The 22642-nt window shown below is 44.9% G+C and overlaps 1 protein-coding gene across 2 annotated transcripts in view; it reads right to left on the bottom strand.

Moving 5' to 3' along the window:
• LOC123621656 (laminin subunit alpha-3-like) overlaps window positions 1–22642 on the bottom strand; it is an 81396-nt gene that overhangs the window by 4549 nt on the left and 54205 nt on the right. For both annotated transcript variants that reach the window (XM_045527556.1, XM_045527557.1), the window contains 10 exons: window positions 19214–19331; window positions 18342–18482; window positions 16210–16349; window positions 15349–15480; window positions 14060–14213; window positions 9460–9629; window positions 5713–5896; window positions 3436–3576; window positions 646–805; window positions 87–217 (listed from right to left, as the gene is read on the bottom strand). In XM_045527556.1, the coding sequence (XP_045383512.1) occupies window positions 87–217; window positions 646–805; window positions 3436–3576; window positions 5713–5896; window positions 9460–9629; window positions 14060–14213; window positions 15349–15480; window positions 16210–16349; window positions 18342–18482; window positions 19214–19331 (1471 nt within the window). The remainder of the gene's footprint in view (window positions 1–86; window positions 218–645; window positions 806–3435; window positions 3577–5712; window positions 5897–9459; window positions 9630–14059; window positions 14214–15348; window positions 15481–16209; window positions 16350–18341; window positions 18483–19213; window positions 19332–22642) is intronic.

The raw sequence follows: 22642 nt of genomic DNA, 5'->3' as shown, positions 1-22642 counted from the left end.
TCTGCTATAAACTTCACCTGCTACGGTCTCCAGACCTGGAAGCTGGTCTCCCCATCCCCTTCCCATGTCACCAGACTGCTACGCACCTTTCCTGCCTCCATATAAACACATAAGTGCTTCCCAGGTTGACTTCCGATGTGTATCAGGATTCCAGTGAGACTTCTTGGGCGAATGCTGAAAACAAGCTTGAAGTCTGGCCCCAACAACACAGGGTTAGCTTTCAAAAGAAAAAAAAAAAACAAAAAAAGCCAGAGGATCATAATTAAATAATTAAAGAAAAAGGATAGGGTTCTTTTCTTTTCCTTTTTTTCTTTTTTTTTTTTTTTGGAGACAGGTTCTTGCTCTCTTGCCTGGGCTAGAGTGCTGTGACGCCATCATAGTTCACTGCAACCTCAAACTCCTACAAACCTCCTGCCTCAGCCTCTCAAGTAGCTGGAACTACAGCTGTATGCTGCCACGCTCAGCTAATTTTTCTATATTTTGTAGAGATCTTGCTATGTTGCTCAGGCTGATCTTGAATCCTAGCCTCAAGTGATCCTCCCACCTCGGCCTCCCAAAGTGCTAGGATTATGGGAGCTACCGCTCTCAGCCAGGAACAAAGTTCTTAAGACTCAAAGGCATAAACTCCACCAAACTGCTCCTTACCCAGCACGACATGGCCTCCTTCTTGGGAGAAATAAGTGCCTTTCTCCAAAGAGCCACCCAAGCAGGGAGACACACCAAAGCTTGCAGAAGGGGTGTCCAAGGGTTTTAAATCCAGCTGAAAGTTCTTCAGACATCCCACAAAGCTGTTTTGGGGGAGGCTCTGCAACCAGGCAAAAAAGAAAGAGTTCATTACCCTCAACTTCCAGAAACGCATGAATAGCCAAGGTTAAGGGCATTGCAGCTTGTCAGCAAAAGGGGGAGGTTCGGTGGGGGTTCATTCTTCCTGCTTCCAAGAGTTAGGCAAGCCTGAGTGTTCCATTTGGCTTCCTGCCCACAGTGCCAAGAAAAACCTGTATCCTAGATGTTTGGTGGGTGGTCCAAGTTTGAAGGCATCACTGAACCAAGCGGTGTGTATGCAGGAGGGCAGAGGCAGGGAAGGTTGCCGGCTTGTGCTGGAATAACTACAGGGAGGGCTGACCCGACCCTGGTCCTCACAGACAGAGCTGCAACGGGGGCTTACGGATCACAGATCTCACTGTCTCTTTGCAGGTACAAACAAACCCCTTCTTAGAGTTACATGAGCCCATGTGACAGCTTAATGCAGGGCAGCTGACAGAAAAAAAGAGGCCAAAACATTCCCAAAATAATAAAGTGCAAAACATCTCCCTACACTGTTGGGCACGGTGCAACACCAACAAATCATGAATGCCACAGAGCTAATATAAACCGCCATGCACGGTCAGTGGGCGTGCGGAGCCCCCTGCCTGCCTGGTGCTGGCCTGCAACAGGGGCTCCTCACCCGGGCCCAGGGACAGGTTTCTGCGATTCTGTGCTCTCCTGTATCATACACCAGGTGTTTCCTGTATGTGGAGGAGGACCGTAAATTTCACAAAACTCCCAAAAATCTTTAAGAATCACCGAATCAAAGCCCTAAACTCCCTCTAGAATAAATAATTTTAGGACCCTGGAATCCTAATGACAGATGTAAGATATGGTAGATTTAAGAGAAAATGGTCCCCAGTAAACTACTGATTGGGCTCCCTGTGAAAGTTTTAGTTTCTTAAGGTTTGTCATGTTCCACAGTGAAGAACCTGTATCTGACACCAAGCTCCACTCTCCGCGCCAGGCTGTAACCCAGCACAATCCCCGAGGGCCACCTACAGCTCGGTGCCAGAGGTGGACAGTGTTGGTTGGAGGTGGCCTGCCCTCGGAAAGAACATGAGGGAGGCTAATGTGATGTTTTCTCCTCAGGTGGAAAGAAGGCTGCAGAAAGAACCTCAGCTTGTAAAGCATATTGTACGTGGGTGCTACTAATTGCCCCAGATGTCACGATGCTGGGTGTGATTAAGGTGGTTTTAAGAGAATTTATCCAGGGCAACATAATACCCAAATTGTGCCCCATCCTGTAATTTCTCTGAGATGAAAATAGGCACAGAGATTGAGGAAAAGCCAACATTAACAATGAGGATTCTCCGTAGCAATTATGTTGTATGTTGTATCTATAATACACATATTACAAATAATAGATAATATGTTATATATTATTTATGGTATACATATAAAAGTTACTATATGCAATAAAGCAAAATAATACTTTATTAGTTTCTGGGGCTTTGCCCCAAACCCCAGTGCAAAAGTCCAGTGGGCCGGGCTGAGCCCCACGGAGGTACTTGGGCCTGGGCTGGGTCAGGCTGCGTCCCTAGAGCCCAAGCTGGTGGAGGAGGCTTGTGCTAACTATGTCCATTTCCAGGCTCAGATTTGAGCCTGGGCCCTTTCCTCCCCCACTGCAAGTAAACATCACACCAGGATGTGCCGCCAGCTCTGGAGGAAAGGGGGAAACATCGCATGTAGCTGGAGGACAGTTCCTAGACCTGAGCTGTTGACAGCAGCATTTTACTTAACTTTGTGGGACAAAAAGGCAAATCTGGGAGAAGAAAGACAGGAGTGTGAGGCCACCCCAAGTCACCCAGGTGCAATTAGTGCTCTGGCGGGTGGAAGGAGAGGCTGAGGGAGAAGGCACTTGCAGAGCCCAGCCCTGCGCTGGGGCCCCATCTGAGCCTTTGAACTTGACAAACCCAGGGAAGCACCCTCCTCCCTGGGGACAGAGGGACTTTCCCTCAGCCCAGCATCCCCGAGTTTGGTTCTTGAGATAATTTTATTTCAGATATCAAATAACATTAAAATACATATTTAGTTATTAAGTTATTCCTTTTTCACTTCTCTGTCTAGCTTTCTGATTAAGACAAAGAGTGAATGCTAGCTTTGTGCCAATATGTCTTAAACACCTCTTGATCACCTGTCAAGACCTTGTTCTTCCAATGAAGGGCGTACGGGCCACACCACCTAGCTAGACTCTAACACGGTTTTGTTTCACATGTTTATTTTTTATGGTTACCTACCTTTTAGGGCAAAAGCTATCAGGTTGCTGCTTATGAGTGAGAGAAAATGATGCTGTAAAAGCACATTTACATTTAACAGTGAGTTGATGGCAAGCAGACCGTCGAGTCAGTGTTCTCCGGGTATGGCAAAGATGGCGAAAGTGGCACTTGTGTTTCTAAAGCTGTGGGGAAGCTCCACATTCCCCCCGGTAGGGTCTGTGTCTGCAGCTGTGCCTTAGAAATGAAGGCCTGGGAACGAGGGATGGGCACCTGCTCCCTGGGCTCGTGAACATTCATTTGATATTTAAAAAACCCATTAAAGTATTTTGAGATTCTCAAATATCTCATGTAATTATGATTAGAATAGAAGGTGGGTAGTTTTTATCCATGGCTCTGAAGCGTCACTACTTGCCTTTGGTTTTCCTGCAGGAGATGATCCCAGGTAAACTGGTCCTCGGATGCTGACGGTGGAATTTCTGGGCAAACTTCCCTCCCGGGCCCTCAGTCCGTCCACAACCAAGCGCCCCTTTTCTCCTTCTTGCCCAAACATCACCTTCGGAGAAAAGAAAGTAAATGAATCATACTTTTACCTTTTGCAATTGGTGCTGTATTTTATTAGTAATCATAGGAAATTTTTAAAAGATGTTTTTCTGCCCCTTCGAATAGCTTTAGAAAATCAGAGACTTTTCTCCTGTTATTACCATCACCAACATTTTGGGATACGTTAGATATCGAACAAACTGAGCTGAAAAGGGAGCTAAGAAAAAGTTTATTCAAAGGTGAACTAATCAAAAGATATAACTGATCTGCAAACTTACACAAAAGAGAAAGAGCTCAAGGCGAATGCACAAACAAGCTCCTGTGTAACAAAGGGGCAGGGACAGTTTGTGTGGTGCTGGGTGGGTGGTCGCAGCACCTTGAGCAGGGCTCCCAGAGCAAGCTGAATGAGGAACAACAAGAGGAATAAGTGTTTCAACTCTTTGCTAAAACTTAGCATCCGTGGGCTGGAGTGTGGATTCTGCCATCTCTGGCTGTGAGACTATTCACTGATGACTCCCCAGTTTATATGCCCAGTTGTGACCTTGAGCCTCTATGGTCCACGGACACTCGGGCTTGACTGTGTGACAGCCACTCAACCCAGAGATGTTCACAACAGAACTCCTTGGTTTCCCCAGCTCCGAACTCTCTCTTCCTGGCCACATCCACCACTTCCCATCTTCCATCTCAGTAAATGCCCCACGAATGACCCGATTGCTGGCCCCAAATCACAGGAGGCAACATGGACTCCTCTCTCTCTCTCCTTGGTTCCACCTTCAGAACTGTCCCATGCAGCCATCCCCACCCCCCCCCCCACCCCCCCCGCCCCATGGCCTCTCCAAGCAGAGGCACCAGCATCCATCCGGGCTCTCTACTCCTGCTCTTATCCTCTGTGGTCTCCTCAGCTAAAGAGCTAAACAATATGTAAATCTGTTCATGTAAGAGTTTAAGACTCTTTAAGAGCTTCAGAGACACTTTGGAATAAAATCCAAAGTCCTTAGTTTGACCTTCCAGGCTTAAATGATGTGGGCCCTGCCTTCCTCTCTCTAATCCCATTTCTTGTCACTTTGTGTTTTGTTCACTCAGCTAATTCCCACCTTGAGGTCTTTGTATTTTCTCCTCCCTTTGCCTGGAACCCCCTTTCCATAACGTCCCATGACTGCCACCTCCTGTAGGAGGCCTTTCTTGACTGCCTTGTCTAAAATAGTCTCTCTATGCAGGGGGCGCAGTGGCTCATGCCTGTAATCCCAGCACTTTGGGAGGTCAAGGTGGGAGGATCACTTGAGGCCAGGAGTTTGACCAGCTTGGCAACATAACAAGACTCCCTCTCTACAAAAATTTTTTAAAAAAATTAGCCGGGCATCGTGGCGTACATCTATAGTCCCAGCTACACAGCAGGCTGAGGCAGGAGGATCACTTGAGCCCAGGTGTTCAAGGTTGCAGTGAGCTATGATCACACCACTGCACTCCTTGCTGGACGACACAATGAGACCTTGTCTCAAAAAATAAAAATAAAAAAGTCTCCCTACTCTGTCCTTTTCTTACCTTGCTCTAGTGTTTTCTTGAAGCAGTTGCCAGCATCTGACATTATATTGAGGATTTCTTGCTTCTATGTTCCAGGAGAGCACCTCATAAAATATTTGTTGGATGACCAAGTGAATGCAATTTTTCAAGTTGCCTAAGTTTTCTGAGTTCCAGTAGCCTCATTAGAAAAAAAAAAATGGGTCCCTTCTTGCCCGAAACTGTATTTCTTTAAATCTGGACTGCCTCAGGCAAGAGCTGGGATGTCAGGGCTGTGTGTCTTTAAGCTTGTGCTTGGGGAGGCACTCCATGTCCAGAGAGGGGTTTGGAGGCCTGGAAATTGGCCCAGAAGGAGAGAAACGGTCCAGGAAGCAGGGGTGGGAGGAGGCAAGGGGAATGAGGCAGCCCGCGGAGGGCTGGAGGGGATTGGACGCACAGTCAATAAAACCCATGGTGGTATTTAGGATGACACCCATGCACTGACATCTGGGTCCTGAGCGCGTCCAACCACACCAGCTCTCCCGGTGCAAGGGGCTTCGTGCCTGGGAAGGATGCTGGGACTCCTATTATCAGCCACTCGAACAGTGAGTTCCGTACCAACTGAGGGTCCGAACGCGGCCCCAGGCCTTACCGTGTGCCACTTCCCATCATTGCATTTCTCCTTGCTCTTGAGCCTCAGTTTTTTCCCATCTGCCCCCAATGCAAAGACCAGACGTCCTTTTGAGAGATAAAGAGCCATGAAGGAGTTCTTCGTGCCCGTGTAAAACACCAGCCCCCTGGAGGATGTTGTCTGCACGTCCACGGCAAACTGCGACCTGTGGGGACACAGGCAATGAGGGAAAATAGGTGTGTTAGTGTTTCTCCAAATCTCAGAGCTGGGAGAGAGAGAGGGTGGGGAGCAGACACTCAACCCCCATTTGTCACATGAATAAACTAAGGGATGGACTGATTAAATGACATGTTTCTCTGGGAACTTTTAAAAGCCATTATATTCCAGCTGTTAATAGTTTCATTGCTCCTTACTGAGTTGGGGAATAACGTGGAACTTTCGTGGCAAACTTAGCTAGTGGTATATAAGTTCTAGCACATGGCAAGATGGAATATGCCTGGACCTTTTTTTTTAATCTACATTTAAAAAAATTATAGTAAAATACACATAAAATTTACCATCTCAACCATTTTTTAAGTGTACAGTTTAGTAGTGTTACGCAAATTCACACTGTTGTGCAATCCATCTCCAGAACTCTTCCCATCTTCCCAAACTGAAACTCTACAGCCCTTAAACAAGAGCTCCCTGTCCTGCTGTCCCCAACAACTACCATTCTACTTTCTGTCTCTCTAAATCTGACTCCTCGAGGCACCTCATGTAAGTGAAATCATTCAGTATTTGTCCCTTTGCGACTGGCTTATTTCATTTAGTAGCCTGCACCTTTTAGACCCAATGAATATGCATTCTATTCTGTATGTCTTCATAGGGAGGGAGGTCGTAGAAGAAGCAGAGACAACTTGAATAACAAGGATGTGATTTAAACATCAGATCAGCATTTTCTTTCTAGAAGACATTCTTAACACAAAGGCACAGCAGTACCTTCTCCCACCCACCTCTGCATTTCTTGGACCTCAATACCCTACCTATGATGGAAGAATTAGGCAAATATCGTGCGATGAAAGCAGAGTGAAAGTTAATATTCATTTGTATCATGGTAACATATGTATATCCAGCTAAGCAAGCTTTCATTTTTATGAAAACTCTATACTCATCCATCCACCAAACAAATATTTCAAGAGTGTGGAGCGTGCATGAGGCCCCGTGCTGAGCACTGGGAATGCAGTGATGGCTGTTTCATCCTGGGAGTTGTCTCTGGTGCTTGGATGCCCCGAAAGGGCAGCATGGAAAGGTAGTGGGGGAAACAGGTGTCACAAACAGGCTGTCCTCACCCGCCCCTGTGGTTGATGCCTAAGTACACACCAGGCAGAGGCAGGAACTGGGGTTAGCCTGTGTATTAGCTGCACCCCAGTGCCTAAAACACAGTAGGCACTCAATAAATAGTTACTGAATTGAATTAAGTGACAAATGGAAAACTTGGAGGTAGAAACTGGAAGTGGAAGGAAAAAATGACACCGTTAATTCTCTTTGCTTTTTAATTCTGTGAGGCCAAGATGCACATTTATTCTTTAGATTAGCAAGTTTCCTTGAGGGCAATGTTCTTCAAAATAAAAAAGAAATCTATATTTGTTAAATTGAACCAACCAGATGGTAACACTGCTCAATATTTCTGCTGGTGTGTCTGTGTGTTAGAGCGGAGGTTTGGAGAACGAGGGGTAGCCAATTTAAGCAGGATATTAGAACATGCCACAGAATGTAAAGTACTTTCCATATGTGGGCTTGGTGCTCAGACTTGACATTTGCTTTCCAGAACTGTTTCTTAAAGCAATGTTCTTTCTGAAAAGACTAACTGACTAACACCCAAAAAAAGGCAGCGGCAGATTCCAGTCCCAGCAGATGATACTGTAGCTGTGACTTCAGTGCTGGAGGATGGAAGGGTAAGACAGAGCGAAACAGCGTTTTCAGACACTCACCAAAGGGTTAAAATAACAGTACCAGTTTCAAAGGAGAGTCAGAACATTGCTAGAATGTAAATCAGAATCAGAACAATAGAAGACCCCAAGTCTTGCAACTTCCTGAAAACATCCCATTGCTACACTATTTGGGACTAAAATCATTTCAAAATTATATTTACTAATGACTGATTATTTTTTTAACTTTATCTTTTAAAATGCTACTTTTTTCATGCCGGATGTAGAATTTAGTGGACGGGAAGGCACAGTTGTTGCATCTTCAGAACAAGCAGAGGAGCACGTGCTGGGAGAGGAGCTGCAGGGAGGGCGGCTGGGGAAAGGGTGTCAGTGCAGTTTCTTGAAAAAGAGAGACTGTTGTCATTAAGGTCAGCTTGACAGAGGAGTAGCCAGGGGAGGGCTGACTGGGAGGGACAATCTCCTGTCCCTCTGCCTTAGTTTCCTGAAAATAGCACAAAGTTTGGGCAAAGGAGGGATCCTGAGACTATCCACGGGGAACTGGAGGTGTGGGGCCACCAGCCCACGCTTTTACCCTCAGAACCCAGCACTTTGGTCCTTCTCTGGCCTTTCTGCCCATGAGCCGCACTCGCAGCCTACCGAGTGGCTCCCAAGGGCCAGCCCCTTACAAGCTATGACCTCTCCTCCCCGCAAGGAAGCATCATCAACCCCATTTAACGGAAGAGAAAACTGAGGTCCAGAGAGAGGCAGCACTTTACTAAAACATGTGAGGCAGGACAGAGGATAAGCTTAGGGTTAGAAAAGTTACATAGCCTGTGGCAGATGGGGAGTTGTTCTGCCTTCAAGAGAACCTGCTTTGGGGGCACAGTGGGCTCGCTGCCCCCAGCGGTCACCCCCTAGGGTCTACAGGGGCCCTCAGGGATACTGGAGCTGGTCGTTTATATCCCACACTGGGCTCTTCTCAGGGGTGATCTCTGCTTGGGGGCACCCTGTGTGCCTGGCGGAGACTTTCTCAGGGCTGCTCTGCAGACAGAGCCCTTCCTACCTCACCCTCCACCCATCTCCTCCCGTTGGGTCCCCAGGTCACATCCAGATGTGGGTTCTCCCTTTCTGCTCCTGTCCCCTCCCAATCACCTTTCCCACGGTTCCCCACAATAAACCCCCTGCCATCTAATCCCCTCCTGGCACCTGTGTCTCAGAGGAGCTGGCCCGGCATATGGCCTGGGGTCACACAGGGATTGGAAGCCAGACGTTAAAGCCAGGTCTTTTTGACCCCTGGGCAATTCTGCCTGTGTAGAGGAGTCATGAAGGACTGGTTGGCACCTTTTTAGTTATGTCTCCTTCAAATCACCTGAAAACAACAAACCTTGTTTTTCTACTTTCTTCTGACATAATTAATATTTCTGCTCATTTCCCTCCTCCCCAAAAGAGATGCAACTTGTTAGCATAAAAAGGCCAAATGCATTCTCTAAAAATGATCTATCTGGCACTGAGTCTACCTAAAAGAATGATTTTCCTTTCACTACAGAATGCAAAAGAAGAAAGGTGATTTATCACAGAAATAAATAGCAGCTTTGGGAAAAAAAAAGTCAGCCTTATTTTTAGAACACCATCAATTTTCAGCCAGAGCCGAGCTGATTGTTCCTGCCTCTGAGCAGTGCGCTGTCACGTCTGCAGCCAGCTGTGGCAGGAGCACATGGCAGGCAATTGTGCACCCTGTCCAGTGCAGGCTAGTGCCACCTTCATCAGTGACGGGTGCACGGTGTTATGCCAGCTAGACTTCCCTGGGAGTAGGATCACAGAGTCAGGTTCTGAGTCGGCGCTGGGGAAAATGAAATAATACCTGGGTTTCAGCAACTCCTGAGGAAGCTTGAATAGCAAGTGGCTGGTAGGAATGTCCCCAAACTGGAAGGCTCCATGACTGGCCTGGGCCCTGGGAGGTGGTGGGCAAGACTGTGGATCTTGCCACACTTTCATTCTCCTTGGAGAGGCCACTGGTGTGTCCTGCAACAGCTGCATGGGAGAGAGGCAAACAAATTAAGACAGCTAATTATCAGGGGAAGAGCAAAGCATGCTTATCTTGCTAAGTGCATTGCTCAATTGTTACTCTTGATCCTGAGACCAATTCGATAGAGAAACAGAAGACCTGGCAAATGGAGTCACGGGGGTGGGAAGTTCCCACTGAGAGCCGTGTGGAGGGGGCTCCCTAGCCCTTCCTGCAAGCCAGGTCCTCCCAGGGCCTGTAAGTATCCCAGAATCCCAGTGTAGCTTTGACTTGGGGGCTTTTTGCCATCAGGAAGGTATAAAATAGAATTGGAAAGGCAGGGGCGGGGGTGTCATTCTCTTGGGGAAGCAAAATTTAGGAGAATCTAAATATCCCTCTTCTCTCACTCCTTCTTTAGGGGGCATGCATGTTATTCCCATGCTACACAAAGTCTGGTTTCTTTTCTGAAAACTGTTGCACTAGGGACCAACGGCTCTCCAGAGACTGTCCCCACCATGGAGCACCGGAAGAGCAAGTGTCCCTTGAGAGAGCCAGCACTTGGCCGGCGGCACCGAGGCGCCCACAGCTAGCCAGTGAGCCAAGGAACCACAAACCTGCCACCTCTGCCCCGTAGCCATTTGCTTGGGCAGCAGGCAGGTGAAAGGACCAAGACAGCAGGGGACAGAGGGGAGGGGAATCACACCCTGTGCCCACGTTCATCGCAGTTGACTCAAGCACAGAAGCCTGTCCTGTGCTGGACAATGCTTTGAATTCTTGAACAGGACTGAGTTTCAATGCAGAAGGACAACCATAATATCAAATGTGACTAGAAAAATTTATTGTAAGTAACCAAGATTTTCTCCATGGCAGAGCCCAGATTCTCAGGTGCCCATGCACTTCTCCCAGAGGCTCCGAGCTCAGTGGGGCTCTCCATTAGTAAAGCAAGAGGGGGGAGATTTGCCTTGCTAGGGATTGGTTCAGGAATTAACATGTGACCCCCCGCTTCCTGGCCAATGAACCTTGAGGGGAAGTTGGGGGCGGGGATTCGGGTAAAAGTTTGTGCACTAGTAGACAGAAACCCGGCAGAGTCAGTGTTTCCTGCGCTGGACGTTGGCCAGTAGGATGTGTTTCCTGGAGGCAGAAAGGATGGGACCAAGAGAACTGTGGCGAAGCAGAGCCGGGTCCTGATGAGCCAGGCCTCAAGCCCCACCTGCCCCTGAACGGCTCATTATGTGAGATGATGATTATTATTGGTTAAGCCGTTTCTTTTGCAGTGAGTTTTCTGGAGCCAGCGGCTAAAGGCTTCCTAACAGATTCAAATCCCTTCAAGATCAGGCTCTCCTCCGTGACCCCATACTTGGATACAGTGTTCAGAACGCAAACTTGATATCAGGTATTGAAAACATTTCATACTTGCACAATGCTGAATGTTCAATCATGCCCACCAGAAAGTTCAGTGAATTACTTAAAATTACAGCCGAGCCTTGATCCTACTCAGGTGAGAACCCAGCCTGCGGCTCCTGCCCAGGACTCACACCAGGGGGCCTCACTCCCTCTCTGAAAGTGTGTCAGCAGCAGTAGCATCACGAGGAACAGTTTTGTAGACATTTTTTGCTACCATGTCTTAATTCTTAATGGCATCATTGTCCTTCAAGGTACTAGGCTCAAAATCTTGGTCATCATGGGCACGCACCGTACCTGCCTTACCTCTTTCATGCATTCAGTTTTCATGTCCTGCTCTTCCTCTCTCTGACATATTTTGTTTCTACTCTTTCCTTTTCATTTCTAGGGCCTCTGCCCTGAAAGTCAGCCCTGACTCTTGCTTAGACTACTGCAGTAGCTTGCCAGCCTGATTCCTTGTCTCTAGAACTTTCCTACACCAAACAGTCCCACAGGCTGCTGCCAGTTTAATACTCTTTAATCTTTTAAATGGCTTAAGGCCCTCCTTTCAATTGCTTTACACTGACTATAGAAAAATGTCCAAATTACATAGGTCATATGAGGTTCGCCTGATCTGGCTCCAGCTTTTGATTCCAAGTCCCTTCCCCCTGGTCTCCTTTCCCCACCAAATGTCCCACTGCTCATCAAGCTCTCGGGCCTGAAGGGGCCATGTGAGGTAGATGGAAGGATTCTACAGCCCTAGGAGCCCTAAGTTTGAATTCCAACTCTACCATTTACTGATGGGGTGCTCTTGGTCAAGTGTTTTTTTAACCTCTCGGAGACTCAACTTCCTGACCTGTAAAGTTAGCATTTTCTTCTGCTCTCAGTGGTGTGTGGGGAGACCTGAAAGAGACAGTATGGAGACTGGCCAGGATCAGAGCAAATGCACGTAACATTTTGCACCTGTAAGTCCCACCCATATCTTGCTTCCCAGCTTTGGGCTCCTGATCAATCAACAATATTCACTCATCTAAGCTTGACTCACACTGCAGACCCAGTGCCGGCGTCACCTCCTCCAGAAGAACCTCCTGGGTCCCATGGTAGGGAAATTCCACAGCACCACTCCTGTAGCACATGTGCCTTTCATTTAGGTCATTAGTGTGCACAGTAATAATAATATTTATTGCATGTTTACTATGTATCAGGCACTTTTCTATGTGTTTTGTGTTTATTACCTCATTCAACCCTCACAACATCATGAGATACTACTGTTATTTATCTTTGTTTACGTTGGAGCAAACAGACCCAGAGATAATGGTTGACGAACAGACCTTGAAATAATTGTTCAAGGTCACACATGTTGTAAGTGATAAAGCCTGATGCAAACTCTGGAAGTCTGACCCCAAAGCCCGGTACTTAACCACTAAGCTGTCGCATTTTCTCTATTGGGCTACAGGGGGCAGAACTAATGTCTTATCCTGTCTAATCTGGGGGCTTGCACAGAACAGGGAGGAAATGAAATAGTGTGTTCACTGACATCTCCCACATCAGTAGCTCCAGGTCCCTGCTATCCGCTGCAGTCCACGCAGCAACACCTGACAGTCTCACATCAGCTTTCTGCACCTGGATGTCTTGCAGGCACCTGCCACTCAATGTGCCACAAACTCCATTCATTCTCTTTCCCTTCAAATATTTGTCCTTCTCCTATCTTCACAGAGATCACGATGGCATCTCCGCCCATTCAGTAACCCAGACTGGATGCCTCAGAGTTATTTTAACTCCTGCCCCTCCTTTGTCTCCCAAATTCAATTATTGCCCGAGTCCTGTATATTCTGTCTTCTAAATAGCTTTTGAATCCATTTCCTTCTCTCCAGTTCCACCGTCACTGTGCTAATTTAGTCTCTCAGTAACTTTCAGCCTTACAATGAAAAAATGAATATGACTTCATTTCTGATGGGGTGATTCTAAAGACTTTCCTTTCATAACAGTAACACTACGAAACTTTGGGATTTATGCAGTATATTTCCCAATAACATAAAACATTTCTTACTATGTATTATCTGTTCACACTCCCCCAGTCATTGCGCAGCTGGCAAATACTGGTAGACAAGCAGCACGTGGTTGACATTTAGTGAAAAGTATGTTGAACAGGTGCTCACAGCTTGTAAGAGTGCACGGGCTCCTGGGATGGAATTCCAACTCCACCTTCCACCTGTGGGAGCCTGAGCAAGTTGTTACCTTTCTAAGCCACAGCACCCTTTTCTGTAAGATGTGGCTAGTACTGGTACTCACATCATAAGGTTATGGAAGGATTTAGTAAGCAAATCCACTTGGAGGGCTTAGTGTGATGCCTGGCAGATCAGGGGTGCTCATGGTTATCCGTTAATCATATTAAATGTAACATCAGGCCTGGGGAGGTCACACTGCTGACCTCAAGCAAAGCAAAGAATTCCCTAAGTTCTGACCCTGTGTTCAAGTCGTCACACTGCTTCTGCTCCCCCGAATAAGGAGTTTCATTTGCTTTCAGCTGCTCTCATTGCGGCACATGAAAATCACCTGGGGTCCTTTCTAAGCTACTGCCACCTGGGCCCACTCCAAGGGCATCTGACTTAATTGGGTCAGATGCAGCTTGAATGTTGGGATGTTAAAGCTCCCCAGGTGTTTCTAATGCACAGTCAAGCCACACCGGTTTGACAAGGCCTGGGCTCATCTGTCTGTGGGCAGAAGAAGGGGCATGTCCCTTGAATTCTAGAGAAAATCACTGGACCTGCTGGAGACCCAGCAGAAGTGTCAAAAGAGCAAGACATCAGCTGCAGAAATTAAGAACCTAAGTCAAGGTTCTATTTGTTCTGCAATTGCAAAAATTGGCAAAATTTCATTAAGATATGAAATAAAAGATATGATATAAAAAGAAAACCATTGTGGCATTTTGGTGTGGTTCAAACCCCACCTTCATGGAGGCCCTGACCCCCAGGAGACCAGGTGATCATCCCCCCCTTTTCCCAACATCTCCCACAAGGCAGGCTTAGGAGACTCTTCTGGGGAGAAGGAAAACCCATGCTAAGTTTTTGACACTTACCTGGTCCACATTGAAAGTCTTGGCCTTGTTAAACCTTGTAGAACCTTTAAGCAACATTAGAAAAGGTGGCTCGTTTAAACTGCAGCCTCCCAGGGACACATCTCTCTTGGTAGATTTACTGGCCAAATCTAGGACTCCGGGACTCTGTGTTAACCTGAAACAAGGGCAGAAATGAAAGCTGCTGCCAATGGGAAGACCCATTGGTAGAGAGAACTCATTTCAAAAATTAACATTCTTACCGTTCCTGGATGGACTTTCATCTCCTACATTTCTATCACATCTAGAAGCCAGGAGAAGGGCTCGACAAACTTTTATTGACTTGGATTGTGGCAGGGCCAGAATACTATAGTTCTTTCTTTGGAATGAGTGTCATAGGGAAATATGAAAATAAACTATATACAGAAGGGAAAGATGGCACCGGATGATATAAAATGACGGTAATCATCAGGAAACCTCAGGTGAGTTTATGAAGGGTTATCTGACCACGTTTGAGCAGGAAAGCCTCTGACTTGCTTTATCTCATGACTGTTGTCTGAGCCTTGTCATGGCAGCAGCTGGTGCTACGTGCCTCTGTGTCCTCTCCGTCACTCCCACTGCCTGCTCCAGGCCTGAACTAGATGTTCAAGGAAGATGTTTCCTCAGCCAGGAGAGCAGTGAGAACTCCAAGCTTTACACCGGCCAAGGAGGATGGTGCCCTGAAGGGCGGGAGGGCTGATGGCACTGCAGTGCTGTGCTGGCTGGACCGTTCCAGCTTGAAGTTCATGGCCAGAACCAGGTCCTCCCTGTGCCCTGGAGAGGATTTTGCCTCTTGCCTAAAAACACTCATTTTTGTTTCAAAAGAAAACATTTAAATGCTTGCATGGAGGCACCACGCTCTCCACTGAAAGTCACGTTCAACGCGGTGATGATTTGCTTTCTTAGCACTGCACTGGTCCGTGCAATTCCTTGGCCTTGAAAACCACGGAGAGATGGTTAAATCTAATTTCACAATCTGATTAAAACAAAATAAAATGTCAATGTGAATATGTTTCAGGGCCATAATCTGAAGTTAATTTCAATTAGACCTTCTCCAAGGTTATGTGCCAAAGCTGCTCCTCTAAAAGGAGGTTGGGCCCAGGAGTTTTTTGTGGGTTTGTTATTCAATGTGTGTATCTTGCCAAAGAGGGCTTTTTGAAGGATTGGGGCATGGGAGCCTCGTGCAGCGCCTTTTGACAGATCTGACTTTGCCAACCAGATCGATGAGATGCCCCCTCGCCGGAGCAGTTACCCACACAGAGAAGATCACCCACCTCTGGACAAAAACGTTGCTGATACAACCCTCGAAATAGCTCCCGCCCAGACGCAGAGACTGCTGGGAATTTGAAATGCCTTTTAGCCTTTGGTTATTTCTCATAGGCTGGTCATCAATGAGAAGCCAGAGTCTGCAAGAGGAGGAAAGCAAGTCAAGGGTGAGAACGGCTGGGAAAAAAAAGGCTTTCACCATGTGGTCAACTTCCTGTCTTTGACCCAGACTCGATATCTGTTATCTAAAATAACCAGTGACACTAGACTTACTTTTAAAGAGCATTTAAAATTTTTTTCATGCATTTCATTTTGCACATATTTTATTAAAGATTTGTATACATACAAAAAGTGCATATACTGTCAGTGTTTAGCGTCATGATTTTTTGCAACATAAATACACCAACATAACCAGCACCCAGTAAAGAAACTCGCACCCCAGGAACCCCATCTTGTACTCCTTTAGTCTCTATCCTCCCTCCCTCTATCCTGAATTCTGATAGATTAGTTTTGCCTATTTTTGAACTTTAGAGAAATGAAATCATAGGGGATGAACTCTTTTACGTGTGACTCTTTTTGCTCCACATTATGTTGGTGAGATCCATCCATGTCATTATATATATAGTTCTAGATCTTTCTTTCTCATCACTGTATCGTATTCCACTTTGAATATACCACAATTTATCCATCCAACTGTTGATTTTTTTTAATGAGGAAATTGATATAAAACAAGGGAAAAGGCCAAGACTTACTAGAAAAATAGTTTCAGCATCAAGGACAAATACTTTGTAAAAAAGACACCAGAAAATTCGATGAAACTAAATAAAGTAAAACTCTCACACCTCCAACAGAAGTACTGTTCCACTCACCCAGAGTTGTCGCTTATTACAGATACGTAATGTAGTAAACCATCCATGTATGTCTGTGGAGATTTAAAAATTGGGTCACTGCTGTCCCTGGTGCTCAATTCAATGTGACCATCTTCCAGAGTGACCTGCAGGCTACTTGTCTGAAATCATCATAGAATATATCCAACAACAATTAGTTTGCATATAAGGATTACGAATGTATCAACAGTGAATTATTATCAAAACCATGTATAAAACAGAATGTTTTAGCACAAATGTTTTGGCTTTGCTATTTTGACTTAAAAACTTTTTGAATATTTTGACTTCATGTTTATGAACATAAAACCTTATGAATATTATTTCAATACTGATGAATTTGTCAAAATTATCTTTCTAGACCTATATTCATTAAGCCAACTTAATTTCTTGATCAATTATACAAAACGCTCAAACCATTTCTACATTTTTCCATTTTTACTTTTATTTTGCAGAAGCTATTTCCATCAGGATCAATTCTTTTCTGAATAAATTTTATAGCAATGATTTGAATCATCAGTTTTTTTAATATATAAGAATATTACACCAATTTTTTTCTCTTCCATCATTATGAATTTTTTATTTCCTGGTCATTATTTCTAGGAAATCCAATTCTCCATGTCAAACTCTGCAGATCTAAATTTTGGCAAGATGATTTGACTCTGTCAATTATTAATTTAAAAACTGTATAATTTTAGCAGTTGTCATTTCAGTTTTGTTCATGTTTTTCTAGTAAGTACAGTTTCTGCAGTTTTTCAATGAGATGTGATTTTTCGGTGAGATTTCAGTCTAAAACAATTTTTCCAGTGTGTGGTTATAGCCATTGTTGGTTTCATTTTGTGTTGATTCTTTTTCAATTGGCAATATTCCTTATGAATTAGATCAAAGAATGCTAATTCATATGTATTTCTTAGCTAATCTATTATGAAATGGAGGGCAATGTCCCTAGGAGATTTCTAGGATTCCCCCATCATCCAGGATTGATCTAATCTTTTACTAACCCAATTCTTTCATCTGCTTTTGATCATTCGTGTATTGTACACTAAGTGTTCCTTCACATAACAGAGAAAACAAGTGTTAGGTGTCAAAAGAGCTAGGTCAAAACATCCTGCTTTCGTGAAAAAGCTACCCCCACAGTCTAAGTGTTGGCATGTGTTTCTTCAGGGCTCATTTAAAAAAAAAAAAAGATCTCTAAAGACTGGTGAGCAAGCCTCCAAGAGGAGAGGCCTTCCTAATTATATCTTTTAGCACTGTGGTCCCCAACACCCCCCACCCCTGTCCCGCTGCAGTCCGGTACCTGGCTGCACAGCAGCAGGGGAGTGAGAAGCTTCATCTATATTTACAGCCGCTCCCCATTGCTCCCCATTCTCCCCACCTGCCCCCCCCCCCAGGTCCATGGAAAAATTTTCTTCCATGAAACTAGTCCGTGGAGCCAAAAAGACTGGGGGACTGCTGTAGATGTCTGTTGTGCTCTGAAATCCTAGAGAAATACATCCAAAATGACCGTATTCTAGTCAGCTTCTATTTTAAAATTCTATTCATTCCACAAGAGGATTTCTAAATATTAGTTGACTTCTACGCCTACATACCCACACTAGCTAAATCCTCTTAAGTTACAGAGGGCAACTCCTTGTCAAAGAGCATTTCTGTGGCTCTGCTGTATATGAGGAAAGAGCAAAGTGCTTTATTTTCTGCCATTTCCTAGATGTATGTATTGTCTAACTAGCTGATACAAAAAGAGGAATTTGTGTAATCAAAAAGGAATAACCGATACATTCTGGTTTTTTGCTTAGATCTAAAACTTTAAGCTACATTATTAACATAACAGTTATAATTCACCTTCACTCATAAAATATGCCTGAAAAGAATGAAAATGAGTCCAGAAATACACACAAATTCAATTCTGTAAATGGTAATGCACTTTCTAAACCTGATTTCTTTTAAGAGCTACCCCAGGGTGGGGAGTAACTTTCATGGTTGAACAATACAGTAGCATTAACCATAGGATGACAGATACAATGCCCAACTATCCTATCTTCAAAATCTCTCTATTGTTTTTGACATCAAACTTTGAGTCAGGTTTAAATCTTGCTCAGTATTAATACACTATTTCATACCCGTGTCTGATGATTTAATAACATGCCACTGGGCTGAAACGTCTGGAACCCAAACGAGGCCTGGAAGTGGTCAGGCGACGGGAAGTCCAAATTAGTGAAACTCAACTGTCCTCCTCTGGAGAATGAGGCCGATCGCACAAGCTGAAATGCAAACACGGAGTGTGTTACTGGCATTGCAATCATTTCAGGGCTGAAATACAGAATCTTACCCTGTATCACTTTACCCAAATTGATTATTAATAATATGGGCCAGGTGCGGTGGCTCATGCCTGTAATCCTAGCACTCTGGGAGGCCGAGGCAGGCGGATCGTTTGAGCTCAGGAGTTCGAGACCAGTCTGAGCAAGAGCGAGACCCCGTCTTTACTAAACATAGAAAGAAATTATACAGACAGCTAAAAATATATATAGAAAAATTAGCCAGGCATGGTGGCGCATGCCTGTAGTCCCAGCTACTCAGGAGGCTGAGGCAGTAGGATTGCTTGAGCCCAGGAGTCTGAGGTTGCTGTGAGCAAGGCCGACGCCATGGCACTCTAGCCTGGGCAACAGAATGAGACTCTGTCTCAAAAAAAAAAATAATAATAATAATAATATGATCTATGTAGCCTCAGAAAGAAACAAAGTTTGCTTTTCTGCATCATAAATCACCAATCACCGGTAAGTTTTTGTGTGTATAGCTGGTATTCCTACTTTCCTACCCATTTAATATGCAAACCTGAAGAGATTCAGTACCTTGCAAGTACGTGGGGACTGTATATGAGCCAGCTCATGATAACCCTTTGCTACCAGAGAAGAGTCAGAAGTTTTGTTAATGAATATGGAAGATGGACTGGTCGGGAAGCCCTCCTTCACAAGGTTCTGAACCCTTCTCTTACCTTCCAGTCCTCCGAACACTTTTTGGTTACTCCCACAGTATCATTCAACCTCACAACACCAGTGGTTTTCTTCAGATTTTTCATGCAGCCTCGGAAAGCAGGGGTAGAAATGTTAAACCTGATTAGGAATACAAAAAAAGAAGCGATGGATCATGCCATGGTCACCCGAGAATCGGAGATGAAACCCTCTGTGCTCTCTGATATTTCTCACCCATAAGCAAGTACGCATTTATGGTTATCCATTCCCACGGGATTCCTATAGTGCTGCTTATTTTATGATGCAGGGAAAAATCTACTTCCTTTCTGTGTGACTCTGAATTCCCAGCTTTAAAAATGCAGACAAGAACATTGACAGAAGAATGTCAGTGTCCCCAAAAGGTACAGAGAAGATGCACAATATCTAGAAATGCCCACCTCCCTGAGGCATGGCATTGCATAGTGGATAGGAAGTACATTAATAAGTTAATATACTATATATTACATAAATAAAAATAAATAAATAATTTATAAGAACCAGGAATGCCCTAGAAAAGTTTTTGCTCTTTTTTTTTTCCTGTTCACTTTTAAGTTAGCCACTGTAAACTCAGAAGAAACAGAGTGTTACTTTTTGGTTCTAGTCAGTTATGAAAAATGTGGCTTGATTTAGCCAGTGCCAAGGTGAAACCATGGAAAGAGTTGTCTGGGTTCTTATACTGTATCCCCTACCTCCTAACTGTGTGACCTGGGCAAGGGCCATAGTGAGGGTTAAGCAAGTTAAGGTACAGCAAGAGCTTGGGACAGTGCGTGGCACGTGGGTGTGAATACTTGGGGGTGTTTCTGAGTCATAATAGTGCTGCTCTGGAGCCAGACTGCCTAGTTTCAAGTGATGTCCCTGCTGCATGAGCAGACAATTTAACTTCTCTGTCCCTCTGTTCCCTCACTGATACAATGGGAATATGTTAATCTGTTTCATAGGGTTGTCAAGAGTTTAAATAAGTTAATATATTAGTATGTAACACACTCACATAGTGCTTGGTACAGAGTATGGACTCAGTGTGAGACTGCAGGGTTAGTAACTTTCCCTATATTACTGCTATTATTATAATGAGAGCAATTTTTACAGCAGGTCTTCCTACATGGTGCTGTGGCATTTCCCCTTTGATTTGACTTCTGGATCTGAATTCACATAAAGCATTAACACACATGAACTGCCTGCAGTCCAGGCAAATATTTGTGTTTCTTAAACAAATGATGTACTAAGAAAACCCAAAGTTGATTTCATCATAAATCCCTAAGGCAGCTCACTTTTCTAAATGGAAAGGTGTCTGCATTCATTTTAATCCAATTCATTATAAACAGTTGAGCTACATGTAATATGCATAAAATTAAATCACATTAAAAGGAAAAGGAAGAAACAAATCCTCACTGGCATTACAGCACAAGCTTAATTATTTTATAAAGATGGCTATCTGCCTCAGAGGAGGAGGAAAGTTCATTTTAATTCCTGGAACTTGTCTATTTGTACATAGTTTTAGATCCATTCTCTCTTGGGTTTCAACCTGTCTCTTGGACATCAGCGTCCCCACATGTCCCTCTCTCCATAGATTGTTGGTCAAAAAAGGAAGGTGGCAGAAAAGGGAAAGAAGGGACAATATCCTGAAATAAAGAAGGGAAAGATAGGTAGTCAACCGAGACAGGACACCTATTTTGCACTTGGTACTATTACTCCATCCAATATCTTTGAAGGAGATATTTTCTTATCTAACACTTATTGAGCACTTACTACGTGCCAAGCACTGTGCTAATTCCTTCACACACTTTAAATCCTCCCAACCACCCTAGGAGAATAGGCAGTCACTATGTCCATATTACAGATGTAGCGGTTTAGGGGGTTTAGGTATGTGCCTAAGATCACACAGCTGGCAGAACTGGGGTCTGTATTGTCAGTGTGTCACACAGGTTAGTGTCACTCGAAGCCCTTGCTCTTTATGCTTTTGTGCACCTGCAGCACTTGGCAGTGATCATGACTTCTCCCTATGGAACAGCTGTTGACAGCAGAGGTGTTAAGATGGAAGATGTATTTCCACTATTCCTTGGGAGAGCTCTTGTTGTCTTGGCTCATCTGAAGGCCTGGAGTTCTGCATTTTCTCCAGGACACAGGGTCTGAACACACTTGCTAGAGAAATGTGGTTGTGCGTGGGTGTATGTTGCTGTGTTAATGGGTTCCTACGTTGCGGTGTGTATGCACACTCTGGGCCAATCTGTCCATGACAGCTTAGCCAGTTCCATGGCTGCTGCTGGCAGATTTCAGACAGTAATAAGAACAAAATGGAATCCTAAACTCAGTGTTGGGCACTCAGTAAAGGTTCGATAGATCCTTGACTGATTTTTACTTTTCAAATTATTTTCATTTTGATGTTTTATTACTCTACTCTGTAACACAATGGCCTAGGTCCTTAGGGAAAATGTCCTTGTTGGTGTCGGACTCTCTAGTATCATCATGGATGACTTGCTCTTCCCCTGGGAAGTAGAAGGGATTAACAGACTGTGATTTCTGATCATAATCTGAAACAAGTCATTCCAAGATCCGGGTCCCCATTCCCAAAAGATACACTGTAGTGAGAGAGGAAAAAACACGACACCCACAAAATCCCCTCAGCAAGGCTGTTTTATTTAGCGATGACACTAGCTTGCTTGGTCCACACTGGCTTTGAGCACTTGGACTGTCTGTAAGGACCTTCCATCCACGCCAGGGGTCAGAACACCTCCGTCTGGGAAGAGTTGCCTGGCTGCCCCTGCAGAGCTGGGCTAAGGGTTATGGGCAGAACTCCTCTATGCCCAGCCACCCCCCAGTGACTCATGTCAGGGCAGGTTAGGACTCTCTGGACCACCAAGGGCTTCACTGGTGGGATGAAGCAGGGGCCAAAACAGCTGGACACACCACTTAGCACTTTACTTTTGAGGTAGCACAAGGCCAGTGAAATCTTTTGACTGGCCTCTATCTCCTGCATTTGCTATGTTCTTGTGATTGTAATAAAAAGTCAAAGTATGAACTTGCCCAGAAAAAGGAAGCAGTGCCCTGTTTGGAGGATCCTACAACAGAGCACTAAGAAAATCCTGTATGTATAAGTGTCTCTGTCTACACACGTGTCTTTACTGGGTAGAGATTGGATGGTGAAGAAAGGTTGAGTGCTAACTTAACCCAAGATCACACCACTCTTTGGTGGCTGAGCCCAAACTAGAACCACTTCTTTTGTGGTTCTACTCACTACCTCTTTCTAGAAAACCTGGACTGACTGGCACCCACGTTGCCACGTTGCGGTCTGTGGGCCTTTAGCTAATACCACACCAACCTAAGCCACCAGCCAATGGGTTCCTCATTGCCTCGGCTCAAGAACTCCTCATGGCGCTGGGTGAGCCTCAGCGACCTCCCATACTGAGCTTCGTTCA

Source organism: Lemur catta, chromosome 16 (genome assembly GCF_020740605.2).
Source record: "Lemur catta isolate mLemCat1 chromosome 16, mLemCat1.pri, whole genome shotgun sequence".
In the NCBI taxonomy this organism is placed as follows: domain Eukaryota; kingdom Metazoa; phylum Chordata; class Mammalia; order Primates; family Lemuridae; genus Lemur; species Lemur catta.
The sequence above is the reverse complement of the archived record's forward strand: the minus strand, read 5'-3'. Positions and strand labels throughout refer to the sequence as shown.